Source organism: Fulmarus glacialis, unplaced genomic scaffold (genome assembly GCF_000690835.1).
Source record: "Fulmarus glacialis isolate BGI_N327 unplaced genomic scaffold, ASM69083v1 scaffold1321, whole genome shotgun sequence".
NCBI lineage: Eukaryota > Metazoa > Chordata > Aves > Procellariiformes > Procellariidae > Fulmarus > Fulmarus glacialis.
In genome coordinates, this window is record NW_009193193.1 from 39686 (window position 1) to 53637 (window position 13952).

A 13952-nucleotide genomic window follows, 5' to 3' on the forward strand; every position below is an offset into this window, starting at 1 on the left:
ATAAAATAAGTTTTCATGTCAGAACAATATTTTTACACATTCTTTGAAAAGTGTCATTGTCTGGAGACAAGTGAAGAATTTCTTATCATTTCTACTGCTGCACAACACAAAAGTTGCTAACTGCCACGAATACAATTTATAGCTGATTTGTTATTTGATAAGTTACAGTTAATTAAATATTGGACAACAAATGCTGTACTTGGCCTCAAACATCCTTAAAGTTCACCAAATTACATTCATCACTCACAATCTGTTGAAGGACTATAACAGTTTGCATGAAATGAAGACTTTATGAAAACAGCATGTATTTGTTCATTAAAAAATACAAAATATTCCACAATGTAGACTGTTACACTTGTGTAACAGAGGAAAACAGTCTTGAAAAGTAGCTACAAAAGGCATTTCAGAAGGCAACACAGAATGCTGTATTTCTAAGTAACCCTTATGGTGACTTTTAAGACCAAAAAAGTCATCAAAGGCTACACTGAAAATTAAAATTAAAAGCCATGTAAAGCCTGTATTTCTAGAACTTGATCAAGTTCACTGCCTTTTTTTTTTTAACTCTTCAGCAAGTTTCCATTTATTTCACTACTGTTGTCTGATCATTGTTAAATATTTTTCTGAGATCAAAAATAACAAGTTCAAATTCCAACCTTGGAGCCTCTAAAAACCATGTTCAACATCACTGTCATTTAGATCCACCCTCTTTGAGCATCTCAGCTTACTAGAGATACATGCATCCTGCATAAGTGATTTGATAATAAGCCAAATAGTGAGCTTAATTTGCCATTTAGAAAAAGATATTTAAGAGACATTCCATTGCAAAGTTTCAGTTGAAACTTCTTTTGCTTAAACTTCGTGATATACTTAGAGATTTTTGAGTACTGGTTCACTAATTATCTAGCTGAAGCAAAAAAGATAATTCCAAGGCTATTATTGTTAAAAAGCCTAACCTTGAGACTGCTCTCAATTCTTTTTAATGGTAGCACTTCTTGAATCAAGACGTGATTAAATGAGACAAATTGTTAAAATATATCCACGAACCATGGTTTTGACAGAAGGACTTGTGTCATTTTTCCACAAGCCGAAGGATCTGTTAATTGGCCATTGGTTTGAAGGATCTTTTGCGAATACTAGAGCTGCATGGAAAAAGTGGACTTCAATATTCTACAATATACTTCAAAGTATTCCAGAGCTTGTATTACTTTATGCCAATTATTCACACCACTTCTAACAGCATAATACTAGCAACATAAGGCTAATTATTTCCAAAATAAATTATACTCTTGTCTTCAATCGTTAGAAATATATGGTAATATTCAATTCAGGATTTTTTGTTGCTTATGCAGTGAGTTTTTAGACATTAAGAAAATTCCAACAGAAAAAAAACTTAAGTTATGAAGGCTAGAAGTTTGCAAGCACTCATCAGTAACCAAAAGATAACAGAAACATTACAGTATGGTAACTAACTAGGAACTCCAGATGCTAAATAACTATCATAATCGTAACCGTATGGGTGTTGGAATGCATCACTATGGGGTAGAGTTATGTTTTACTGAGTGCTTTAATTATGCATTTTCTTTTTATAACATCCCTGTAATGTAATCTGTTCTTATATTCTTACTCTTAACTGTATTTTAACATGGGTTTTGCTGCTTTGGTTCCTGCCTCCATTGAAGAACACAATTAATTTTTCCTCTGTTAAAATTCCAAATGGGCTAATAAGCATGTTTTTCTTTTCCTGTTACAGTGTATGACTTGTCTTGGAAAGTGTGAGAGACAGGATGCATGCAGGCTAAAAGTGTGCATGATAGCTTATTGGAGAAAAGTTTGGCTACTCCTCATTTAACTCTCTTTATTTTTTACCTCATTAATGATACGACTGTTGCATATGAAGTAAAGAACACAGTAAAGTTTTTATGCTGAGAAAGCATATACATTTTTCTTTTTCCCATCTATGTTTAGTTATATATTAAACTTAATTCATGTGATGTCTTACATTAAAATCTTACAATTCTTATCATTTGTAAAACACATGTAACCAGAACACTTGTTCTTCAGGCCCTGTCTGCCCTCCCCAGTTTCACAGGACAGAGAATAGGGACTAAGAAACAGTACTGAGTATTTTCCAAGTTGTCATGAAATCCAACCTTCCTCCCAGGTGAAATACAAAAGCAATTGCTGGTCAAATTAGATACTCTCACTCCTGTGCAGCAATGGAAAGCAGCTTCCAATGTAGATCTTTTCAAAGACTTGGATCTGATAATTTAGTGTTGAAAATGAGCATAAAAGTTTTACACATATTTCAGTTCTTTTTTAATTAGAGTACTATCTAACTGATATTAACAATCATTACACCTGCTGCTTTGCAAGATTACAAAATGTGACTGACTTACCCTGAAAGAAGTTAGAGCTCATTTTAAGTCTCCCTCTTCATGAGCTGAAGGATAATAGTCACACAAACACCATCTGGGATATTAGACACTTGGCAGACCGAGACAGGCAGCAGTTCCAAGTGCCAAGCAGTATCTAAAGTACTAAGGCCAAATTTCAACTTTCCTGACACTTGTGACTGAACAAAGTTATGTTGATTTGAACATGGTCCATCTGACTTTTTAGCTGCAGTCTCTGCATTTAGAGTTTGTGTTTTTGAAGTCTTTTTAAGTTCTGTGAATTAAAAGTATGGCTTGAAGCGCAGGAAATATCTTGTAATAATACAGCATACTCAGTAATGTATAGGCTAAAGTCATGCTAAAAGTATTTGTCTGAGTCCTACTACTAAACTTGGTAATTACACAGAAGTATGTAAGAACATAGACACAAAGAAGTGGGTTAAAAAGCATAATTAAAGCTCTGAAACAGTAGCTGCCTGAGGACATCTCAGGCCAGGTCCTACTAAATGCAGACAAGCAACATAAGAAGGTAAGGCTCTCTGGTTTTTTCCTTTTTTTTACAACAGGAAATAACTCATTAAAAAGATACTTCCCTATAATAATTATGTAAAACCAGACATGAATCAGAAACTTCAGCAGCTAAACAAGATCTCTGAAACTGCAAATCTCTGGTTAGTACCACTGATTGTCTTTCAGAGTCTTTAATGTCTGAATAGTTCATTTCAGCCGTAATTTTTGCAATTTCATTACCAAACCCAGCTCTTTCATTTGTATCATATACAAAATATAGCCTAAGTTGAAATTACTACATTTCTTCCATTGCATGCAATAAAAATCAATAAATAAAACATAAATTTCAACACATGGATGGTATATTGGAACATGGAGCGAAATGGAGATAACATCACAACAGTGTCTTGATATGCTTTACAGAGACACCTTACCTATAACTGATTTTCGTTCGATGCTACTTTGTAGAAATGATAAGTTTTATCCCCCATCACAGGAGCAGAAAAATTTGACACCCAATTTTTACAATATTTTTTTAATAACTGGCTACTTAGCACTGTACTTGAGATCAAGTGTTAAACTATACTTAGCTTTATTATCATGGGGTACTTTGTAGTAGAACTTAAGGACTTGTTTCAAAAATGTCTCATGGAGAAAAGACAAACAAAACTTTTTGGCTTGGGAGTTCACTCGTTTGTATAATGGAGATATTCACTATTCTCATCTGAGATATTTAATACCCATTTTTATCTATCGAGCCAGCCAGATCAAAAATTACAAAAGTTTCAGTGTTAATATATACATTATTTTATATCTGCATTTTTCCATTTAAGATTTTCAGTCTCAGTGGAGTTAAACCGTTTGTCTGAACAAAGTGCATTATGACAGCTATAGCTATTGAGAGGTTCTAGTGTAAGTTCACAATGAGATTATCACCAGTGAAAGAGGGTGCCATTAAACATGGCCATGCTTAAGATATGATATAAATTCTTCAAGAATGAAAAAACTCTGAAGAGAGAACAAACAGAAACAGATTTTAAAGCAGATCACCAACTAGAAAGCAAGAAAGGACTTATGTACCAGGCCTGTGATGCCTTCAGGGCCTGACTGCTATAGGCCACAAGGCAAAAAAAGCCCCTCTCATAGGAAAATGTTTGTGTAAAAATACCATCTGAAAGAATTCGGATTCCTGCGAGCATAAGGAGGAAAAAGTAATGCCATATCCAGCTATGACTTGAGTCCTTCGACTTTCATGATATAAATTGTCAAATCTTACTGAGATTATGTGAAAAGTGTTGTGTGAGCACTGCCAACATTTTCAGTATTTTTCCAACACAGACGATTTCTTCTGAATTAACTAATTTCGTCAGGCAAAGGTTATTAGCTACGCACACACATTCTCTTTCTTACCTTGTGCCATATGGAGCCTGCTGCAGTAAGCTATAGGGAGAAGTGGCACTCTGCTGTTTTACCCCTACACTAATCTGTCCGCATTGGATTTATATCTAAGCTGCTTGTACTTGGCAAAATTGAGAATTACAGATTCAGATTCGAAAATACAGATTCAGATTCAAAATTCAGATTACAAATGAAGATAATAAAACCCAGTGTTAAGACGTGCAGAAATATTGCCTTAGGATTATTTCTCATTAATAGAAAAGTATAAACTACTAAAGGATTTTTAAGATAGTAAATAAATTTAATGCCATTGAATGCATGGGCAATTGATGTCAATGGGATCTGAACAGACACATTTAAAATCAGAGATTAATAGCCATTTTGCTATATTGCCTGAGAATTTTTAAGGAAAAAATGATCAGACTGATTTTCCTCATTTCAGAGTTCAGTATAGGAAATTATTAGAACATCTATTATTACCTGCCCAAAATAAAACAAGGAGCTTGTGTAGCGTAAGTGTAACAAAAATAAAACTCCTAAAACTTGAGGGTCTCAGATTATTCCTTTGTTCAAAGTTAGGTACTTAAAGCTTGAGCAAGACCAATATTATGAGTGATAGTAAACAGTATAAACAGAAGAGGGGAAAAAAAAGCACAGTGGTCAAATGTGTCTGCAGTACCCATGTGAATGGCCTCATAACATGGATTCTATTTACTGTGCAGTAACATTTAGACTCAACAGTGTAACAAATCTCTCTCTGAAGCAGATCTGAGTAAATAATAATAACAATAATGATAATAATAATGTAGTGCTATTATATTGCCACCTGTGAAATTCAAGGAAATCAGAAACATTAAGTTAGTCTGACATCATCAGACACAGAAACGATAGTGATTAGGAACCAACACAATACCAGGACAATGTTACTGATCACAACGTCTACAGATGATAATGTCTACAGACACGGTAAGAAAGCAATGCAAGACTTTTTTGTTCCCACACTTGTTAAACATTAGAGGGCTTAAATGCAATTAATTAATGCACAGTGTTGCGGAAGAATGTTTTGGGCTGCCAGAATAATCACAATCACAACAACTTCTAATCCTATTCTTTTTCTTATACAGTAATATAAACACTTTCAATATCATAAAATACACAACGCAATACAGCTGAATTAATCTAACAGGGAAAATATAACTTGGGGTATTTTGTTATTCTTGAGTGCTTGATGTCACCACCATAATATCACATTAGCACTATTTCTGATGTACTCAACCAGAACAGTACATGTAATGCAACACACTGCCTTCAATTCCATTTTACTCCTTTGCTGCTGAAAGAGTTCTTTGAAATATTTGGAAGTTAATTAGTAAGAAATACTTCTATGTATTGCATGCAAGAGAAAATATTGCTAGTGGTTAATTTGCTGAGAAACTGTGGTTACACAGATTTTTAAAATTCCTTGATTGTTTCTCACTCTTTTTGTTTCATTAGCAATATATTCATGTGATGAAATATAGAGTAGTGAACTAATAGACTAGAGAAGACTGCCAAACACCAGCTTTGCCTCTGGCCAGAGTATTTTGTACACCTGCAGTCTTGAAAACACTGGAAAGGTTTCTAATTTCATGTTTTGAGAAGAAAAATAAAATGCTCTCAAGGAGTTAGAAGACCTCGCGTTTTGGCCAACTCCACTTACATTTTTGGCTCTATATCCCAAAAGCAAAGAGGCAACTGGGAAATTTTCTTGCAGTATCCAAGTTCAGAATGAATCAGTAACATAGCAGTGTCTTCTGTTCGTACCAAAATCTCTTGAGATGTTCTAAAAATGGACTTTAAGTTAATTATTTCATGAAGGATTGCATCACTATACAAATTTCTCTAAAAATAGCTGTCTCAGAATTCTCAAAAGGAATCTTGGCCAGGGTGATTATAAATATTATGTAATCACTCAGCCAAGCCCTTGTGGTGATCTTGTTTAATACTGTATTTCTGAAAGGTTTTTTAAGGCTACTACAGAGTTCTACGGCTCTCAAAATACAGCATTTGGTGTATGAATCAAAACAATTCCAGTGGTTCTGTTTTGCTGGGAGTGCATTACTATGCTTCCCATTTATTTAAACCACTAAACAATAAATATTTAACTGACAGATTGCAGCTGCGAAATTGTATTTAGATCATTACAATTAAATATGCTCGTTTCTTATGGGAAGGTGTTTGCAACACAGAGGTCAGTATTATTACTACTAATTTTACAGGTAGATACACTATGATACAAATAATTTTCCTAGGTTATCAAAATATCATGTGATAAAAACTGTAAAAGTAAGCCAGCACTTGAGATAAAACTAATGCTTTTCTTCCAGCTTAGAAATAACAGAAGTTTTACTTAAACTCACACAGTCACAATCCATAAAAAGTCTGCTCAACTCATTCACATAAATAATATTTTGGTCTTTAATATATGTACATCTGTAGCTTCATATTTAAAATAAATCACATATGTTCTCATTCCCTTACAAAGGCAGTATATTTCATTTCTTTAAGATACTTCTTTCTCTTTTTTAGTGTGAAGAATTGTGACAAATTACTTCAAAATCAATGTCTTGGTAGTTTACAATCCACTTGACGTTCCCAAAGGCCAGAAAAATTAGAATAGAAAAATTGGAGAAAGGCATTCAACTGCATATATAGTGCTAGGAGCATTATTTAAGTCATGAACTATTTAAAAAGAGAAAAAAACCCTGAAATTTGCAATTGAGACTTTTTTAAACTTTCTTTTTTGAGCACATTCTATTTCTGGTTTAATTCTATTTTAGTTTAAATTACTATTGGGATGTCCTTTGTCACTCTGCAGGCACTGTTGAGCAATGGAAATCAGTACATTTGTCAATGTGGAAAACATTGACATTTTATGACTAAAAAATAATTGATTAATTAAAAAGAAAAGGATGCAGGTGTCCTTTTGAGTTTGGGGGGAGGGCGCATTTGGGAAGTAAATACTTTGCCTCCAAACTGAGTAATAACCGACTTCACTGTTGTAAGACAAACCACATTAAAAAATAAAAGATATAAAATAACATCAAGTTATGACAGGAATACACTAAGATGAATAGTTATGCCTAAGCAGGCAGTACACTGTATTTGTTTTATCTTTGCCAGAATGCTGCCTGTTTAGACAATAGCCTGTTACTCCTAGATACTGAAAAGCTCTTAGTAATTTTCTTCCTCTCATGGAATTTTTCATCCTCATTGCCTGTAGCACAATGTTAATATTCTTCTGAAGCAACCCTAAGGAAGCTTATGGAGAGTCAAGAAGCTTCCAGTTCAAATACAAAATACACTAGGACGCTTCACGAGTCTACCAGAGTGATTAGAAAAGTTTTTCACAGTGTAAGTCTGTGGTAAAAGCAGGTACGTTTGCATTTAGGCAATGCAATCTCAGTGCAAGTCTGCGATACATTACAGCACAGCGATAGAATCTGTTTTTCTGGCCTTAATCCAATAACAATAAAATTCTCTGAGTAACCTCAATACCTTGGGTTACCCCACTGAGTTTAGCAGAACTGACCTCCTGAACCTTTAAGACATCTATTACGTACTGTGCCCTATCTCTTTAAATATGAAGCAGGCTTTTGATGCCTACAATGACTTCACATGGTGGGAGCCACCACAGCTCTTGTACGGCATTCTGAGTAACAGTAGATGAATTTGCAAACATTTTGATGTTCCAACTAGGTAAGCACCTATAAATGTTACAAAGTATATCCATTAAAACTCCACAATCCCTTCCCTTAAATTGCAACCCTCATTGGTCTCATCAGAGTTAGGTGAAAGAGCAGTAGCTGGCCCTCTCCTGCACACAGAAATATTAAGGGGGAGTATTCACACTTTTTGTATGAAAAATATTCTGACTCTAGGAAATTTACTTTCATCAACAGGATTTTCCAGAGGAAGACAGTGACTTTTCTTACACCTCAAAGAGGATATTTGTGGGCATTTCATGTATACAACCAGAAATCTTGGATTCTGATGAATTCACATACATACCTCTCCTTCTCCCTCTCTCAAGAAACAGCCTTTGTAGTTCTCTCAAAAAAAGCCCTTTGTACTTACTTTTTCATATCAGCAGAGGACTTTCCAAGCTACAGCAATCCTACCTTGGACACTGAAGCCACCACGTCAACAGCAATAGCAAACCAGCATCCTAGGCGTGGAGTATAATGTTGCACCTTTTTAGGTATTATCCATTGCAATGATCCATAGTACAGCATGATTTGAGATTGCTACAAATATGGAATTGGAGTTTATCAACTACATGACAAAGTCTAGGATGCCACTGAAAGAGACAGCAGCAGAAACAGAGACTCAGAGAGTTTCTGAGATAGAAAGAAACTCTCCAAACTGTAAACAAAAGCAAAAAACAAATCAAACTGTCAGATATATGATGATGCAGTACAAGGGTTAAAGTTTCACAATAGCTTATTTAGGCCAAAGTGATTCACCTGTCTATAAAGATCACAAAATAAAATTTGATTGAAATAATATTTTCTATTTCAAATGGTAAAGCTCATCCTAACTGAAGGCTAATTTCAAATTATTGCTTCATTCACTAAAATGACGAGCCTTTGAAAAACAAGATGTCCTTGGGAGACATGCAGGACATAAGGAGAGCAGATGCAATTAGAAGCTCAATTGCAGCATGACCACATGGACTCTGCAGTGGAGAGTATGTGGAAAATATAACCAGATTATCTAAAGAAACTCTAGGACATTGCTTCTACGTGAGCTTTGCTGGCATCTACAACAGTGCATGTAGATTTCCAGGCAAGGTGAAATTATGTTCAAGCAAATTTCTAACTTCAGTTAGCACTCTAATATAATTACAAATGATTTCCCAATAGCTTGTCTACACGATTTAAGATGTAATCCGTATTAACTGCTGCTTTACACTGCAACAACTGCCCTTTTGTTTTGCAGGTATAACACAATGGTGAAATGAAAGCCTGGTTCTGAAGAGAACGCTTCTCAGCAAAATTTGGAGAACATTACAAGTAGCACAGGGGTTGTAAAAGGAAGACAGAAAAATGAGTGGAGTAAAACAACTTTCTTCTGAAACACAGAAGAAAATATTTTTACATTCAATGAAGAAATCTAAAATTGATGCACCTGTAATAGTAGCAATTTTGTAGCAACACAGAACAGATATAACAGTATTTTTCATGTTCAGGAGATGCATTATCTGCTGTGCAAATCAAGAATGGGACTTCCTCTAGGATATAAATATATCAGCATAAATGTCTGAATTGCAGATGCTGAAGGAGAAAGGAGGAGTTTGTCTGCAACACATTTACTCTTATCAGCTGATGCCTCTTTGTGGAACAGGGAAAGCCTACTCTTACTGATGCTCTGCTAATAAGGTTTTCAGCCACAGTGCTTCATATGCAGCCTAGCTTTCCCATCACACTAACTGAAAGACAGAGAACCTTTGTGAGGAGCAACATAAAAAAGGAGCAACATAAAAAGAAACTCCTTGGATTCTTTAAGGTCTGCATTTCTCATTCTTTGCCCTGCTGCCTTGATAAGTTCTCCTGTAGGCATGAACAGAAGGCTTCCTGCTTGATTGGATAGGTAGATGCATCAAAAGTCCATTTGCTATTGTGGATGTACATGAAGGGAATATAGATTTTTATCATTGCCCACCATGTTATTTTGCCTCTCAAAGCAAAAATTCCTCCTCCAGTATAGAACAGGAGGAGATTTGGGGGCTAACGTTTAGCATTATCTGGTGAGTCATCTTCTAATATTTATAAATATCTCTCCTTTCATTATCATGTTAGGCTGGAGAAGTTAGGCTTTTTTTTCTTTTCTTTCAGCAGTATAACAGCTGTGGAAATGGGGGATGGGAAAAATAAGGCCATAAGAAAAAATTCGGTGCTGCAGCTGATCATTCACTGAAGTTCTAGTGAAGCAGAAACAGATTGGGAGACAGCATCCCTCAAAGAAACTGAGGAACAGGGCGGATATATCACACAGTGTAAAATCTGTCACTTCCCCCCTGCCGCCCAGCACAGTCATAGCAAGGAAGAGTAGCACTAACAAGCCTTTGTGTTGGATGCACATGTGAAAGTTTTGAGGGTTGACAGTGGTTCTCCCCAAAGGGATTAAAGAAGTATGAATGATCTCTACAACCTCTATTATCAGATAATTCTTAAGTGTAATAAAGTGGTGACCTGGTTAAACCACATTCCTGTTCCTGGTGTCTCTTTTTTTTGTGGTGTCTGAGATAACAGGGAGATTATTTTGGCATCAATTTAATCTAGCTAAATAGCTTTACTGAAGATCTTTATCACTATAAATAATGGAGGTATTTGAAGTATTTGGTTACACTTCTAACTGAAGTCATCCAAAACAATGCCTCTCTAGCAATCCTCTTCTGCTGTTCCTTCACTCTGTCTGAAGAAAGTTATGAATGTTTTGAACACTTTTCAGCAATAGCTTAAAGGTACAAAACCAAACAAAAAGAAAACAAAACAAAAAAACAACGAAAAAAACCACCAGTTTACCCAAGTCTCTGATGAACATTTTAAAAATATCCATGACAGGTATCATGCAACATGGCAAAGTGGTGTATTCATTTGCTCTTCTCTAAGGAAAGATAAAGGTGAAAAAAGATGTCCAAAAGAGAAAATAACTGCCTTCTCTTTTCGAAAGCAAACCAAAACAAAAATCCCTAAAATTATTTGGAATTTAACATTATCTGCTCCAATGCAGCACAGTGGGATGAAGTACTAAATAACATAAAGCACGCCTGCCTGTTTAGCATATAAAATTTGGATGAAATGTCTCTTGGCCAGCTGACTGACCTGAGACATGAGTGCATCATGGCTAGAACACATGTACTCGGCTGGAATGTTTGTAACGAGGTCAGCATCACGAGTGGATAAGTTCATGCTCAGGGGCTGTTTCCTGTTTTTATAGACCTGTGGGAAAAAGCTGTAATGATTATATGCGTGAGGTCAGAGCATTGGGAATTCAGCACAGCAGCAAGGGTTTTCCTTAACTTTCTGTTACTGAGTGCATGGAGTTCTGCAGTATGTAATGCATGATACAGAATAAAGAATCATAACATTGACGATGCAGTATGCCCTAAACATTATTAACGTGGCATGCTCATTTGCAAAGTGGCATACTGCCTGACAGCAGAGTGGTTACTTTGACAGGCTAAGGAGACCAGAATGATTTTGCCAACGGTATTCTCCTCCTCAAGCAACAATGACAGAATTCAGTAATGTCACACAAAGGAAAACATCAGATACAACACCTTCAGACATCGTCTGAAAACAACTTTCTCATCTTTTTCACCTATTCTGAAAGAGGAAAGCTGTTTAACAACATACATGACACACAGCACAGGTCTTTAGTACCTAGATTACCTGAACATCCTTTGTCTTGCCTACAGTACCTCTTCTGGCTCTGACTATTACCTTTTAAAAATCAGGGGGAGTAGCCACTGCACACTATGCAGAGTTTTAAGTGTTTTAATTAGACAGAGAAGAGACCTATGTACTGTGTCTGGTACATGTGTACTGTGTCTAGTATGGTTATTTTCCTCATTAATAAAGCAAAACATAAATTAAATTCGCTTATGATAAAATCTATTTCTAGAGTTTGTAACGACATGGTTTTTTATTAAAACCTCAAATGACTTAGAGTGTTGAAGACAGGGTGATTTTTACTCATTTGAGAATTTATTTTAAGGATAATCACAATTTCCAGATAACTTCTCAGAAAGCCTGAAACCTTCTGAAAACACGATTATTTTACAACAGATAAGCAAATAACTGAACAGAAGAAGGTTAGAAAGAGTCAACAGATCTTGCTTGCAGAGGCAAGGAGCATCTGCTTTCCTCTGTCTCATATAATGAAAAAGGTTGGAAGCTATATGAGGAGGGAAAACAGAAAGTGTATTGCCTGCATATAATGTAAGCCAAGCAAACGTGCAGCTAAATACTAACAACCATAGAGAAGCAATACAGAAACACTTACATTGAACACCTCCTACCTTTCATAACTGCTGTCACATGTCAGACCTGGCTTGAAGACTTTCAATATGAGGTTAGAACAAAACATTACAAATGAAAATAATGCCAATTTTCTATTGCCATGAAAGCATGAAAATTAATGTCTCCCCACCTGCTGTTTTAGCTGATGTACTAATCTGTCCTTCTCTCGTTTAAGAGCCATTACTTCCTCTTGAGTCTTCTTTTTCTTTGAAGCGGACAGTTCAAGCAAGGCAATGTTTGCATCTTTTTCACTAATTGCAGCAAGCAAAGCTTCCTGTCTGATAAAATAAAAATTGTTATACTCTCATTAAAACAGAACATATACTACTAGATCACATTTCTTTTAACCACTGGGAGAACAATCAACTACCTTCTGAACACTCTTTAAACAGCAAACATTTTCAAGTGTAATCAAATCATGAAATAAACTGATTAGCCAAAAAAGTTCTCTTTATAGGTTTTTCATTATTCAACTATTTCCTAAAACACTTACCTCAGTCTATTTTACTACAATACGATATCGAACAATGTTTCTGTGAAATGTCTTGCTTTTAAAAATCTTTGGTATTTATTTTTTTAAATTCACTTTCCCGAATTCTAGAATATCTTACATAAACCTGTCGTGCATTATTCAAATCATACAGATTAAATAATAAAAAGCAAAGTGATACAGATAAAACATATTTTTATATTATCCTGTTAATTTGGTACCCTAGAGACCGCAGTACAGAAATCTCTGGACATCGTCCTCACATTTACTTAAATGTTTTCCTATGGATTTATTATTATTTGTTGTGTCACCACAAAACTATAATTCTAGAAGTAAAATACAACATCTAGAAAAGAAGTTCCTTGATCTAATTGTTCATGAGGAATCTTTTCTTTTGGAATCTTGACCCCTCAATCTCCATAAAGCAAAAAGAAACTTACAGCACTCAGAAACATATAGAATTACACAGAAGCTAGCAGGATCACATGGTAAATAGTTTGTGAGGGCATATGACAAAGGTAATTTTTACAACATGCAGTTGGAAACACAGATCTTGCAGTATCTCATTATTTCTTGTACTCTAAAATGCTCATGTTGGCAAGGCCATAATCTGTGCCTTATTTTCCTAAATAAAAGCAATATATTCCTCTTCTACAATGCATTTAATGACAGACCATGACTTATCAGCCAAGAAAAAGCATATAATACTTAATAGCTTTTAGAACAGAATGTGTTATGGCCTATGTCTTTTTCCAGAACTATATAAGATCAATCATTAAAAAATAAACATGGATAAATGAGCCATAAATTAACCTTAAGCTCCAACTGCTAATAAATGTAAGAATACGGCTCATGAACTTCATACAGTCAAGGTGAGCTAGAAGTTTGGAATTCTCACAGTCTTTCAGCTTGCCAGCAAAAATGTCAAGAAAGCTATTTCACTTTTATTTCAAAGTTCCTAAAGTATTAATGTAAATATTTAAAGGACAATATTTCTGATGGAGTCAAAGAAAAACAACTCATTTATTTTACTTTCAAAGTTACAAGACATGGATCAATTTTAGATAAACAGTTGCATTTTAGTCATACACTTAA

General features: G+C 35.1%; 1 protein-coding gene across 1 annotated transcript in view; it reads right to left on the reverse strand.

Annotated features, from left to right (window-relative positions):
* LOC104083737 (ERC protein 2-like) overlaps window positions 1–13952 on the reverse strand; it is a gene marked incomplete at both ends in the record, with an annotated part of 94682 nt that overhangs the window by 5343 nt on the left and 75387 nt on the right. Inside the window, one exon of the mRNA XM_009587342.1 lies at window positions 12498–12645. Within this exon, the coding sequence (XP_009585637.1) occupies window positions 12498–12645 (148 nt within the window). The remainder of the gene's footprint in view (window positions 1–12497; window positions 12646–13952) is intronic.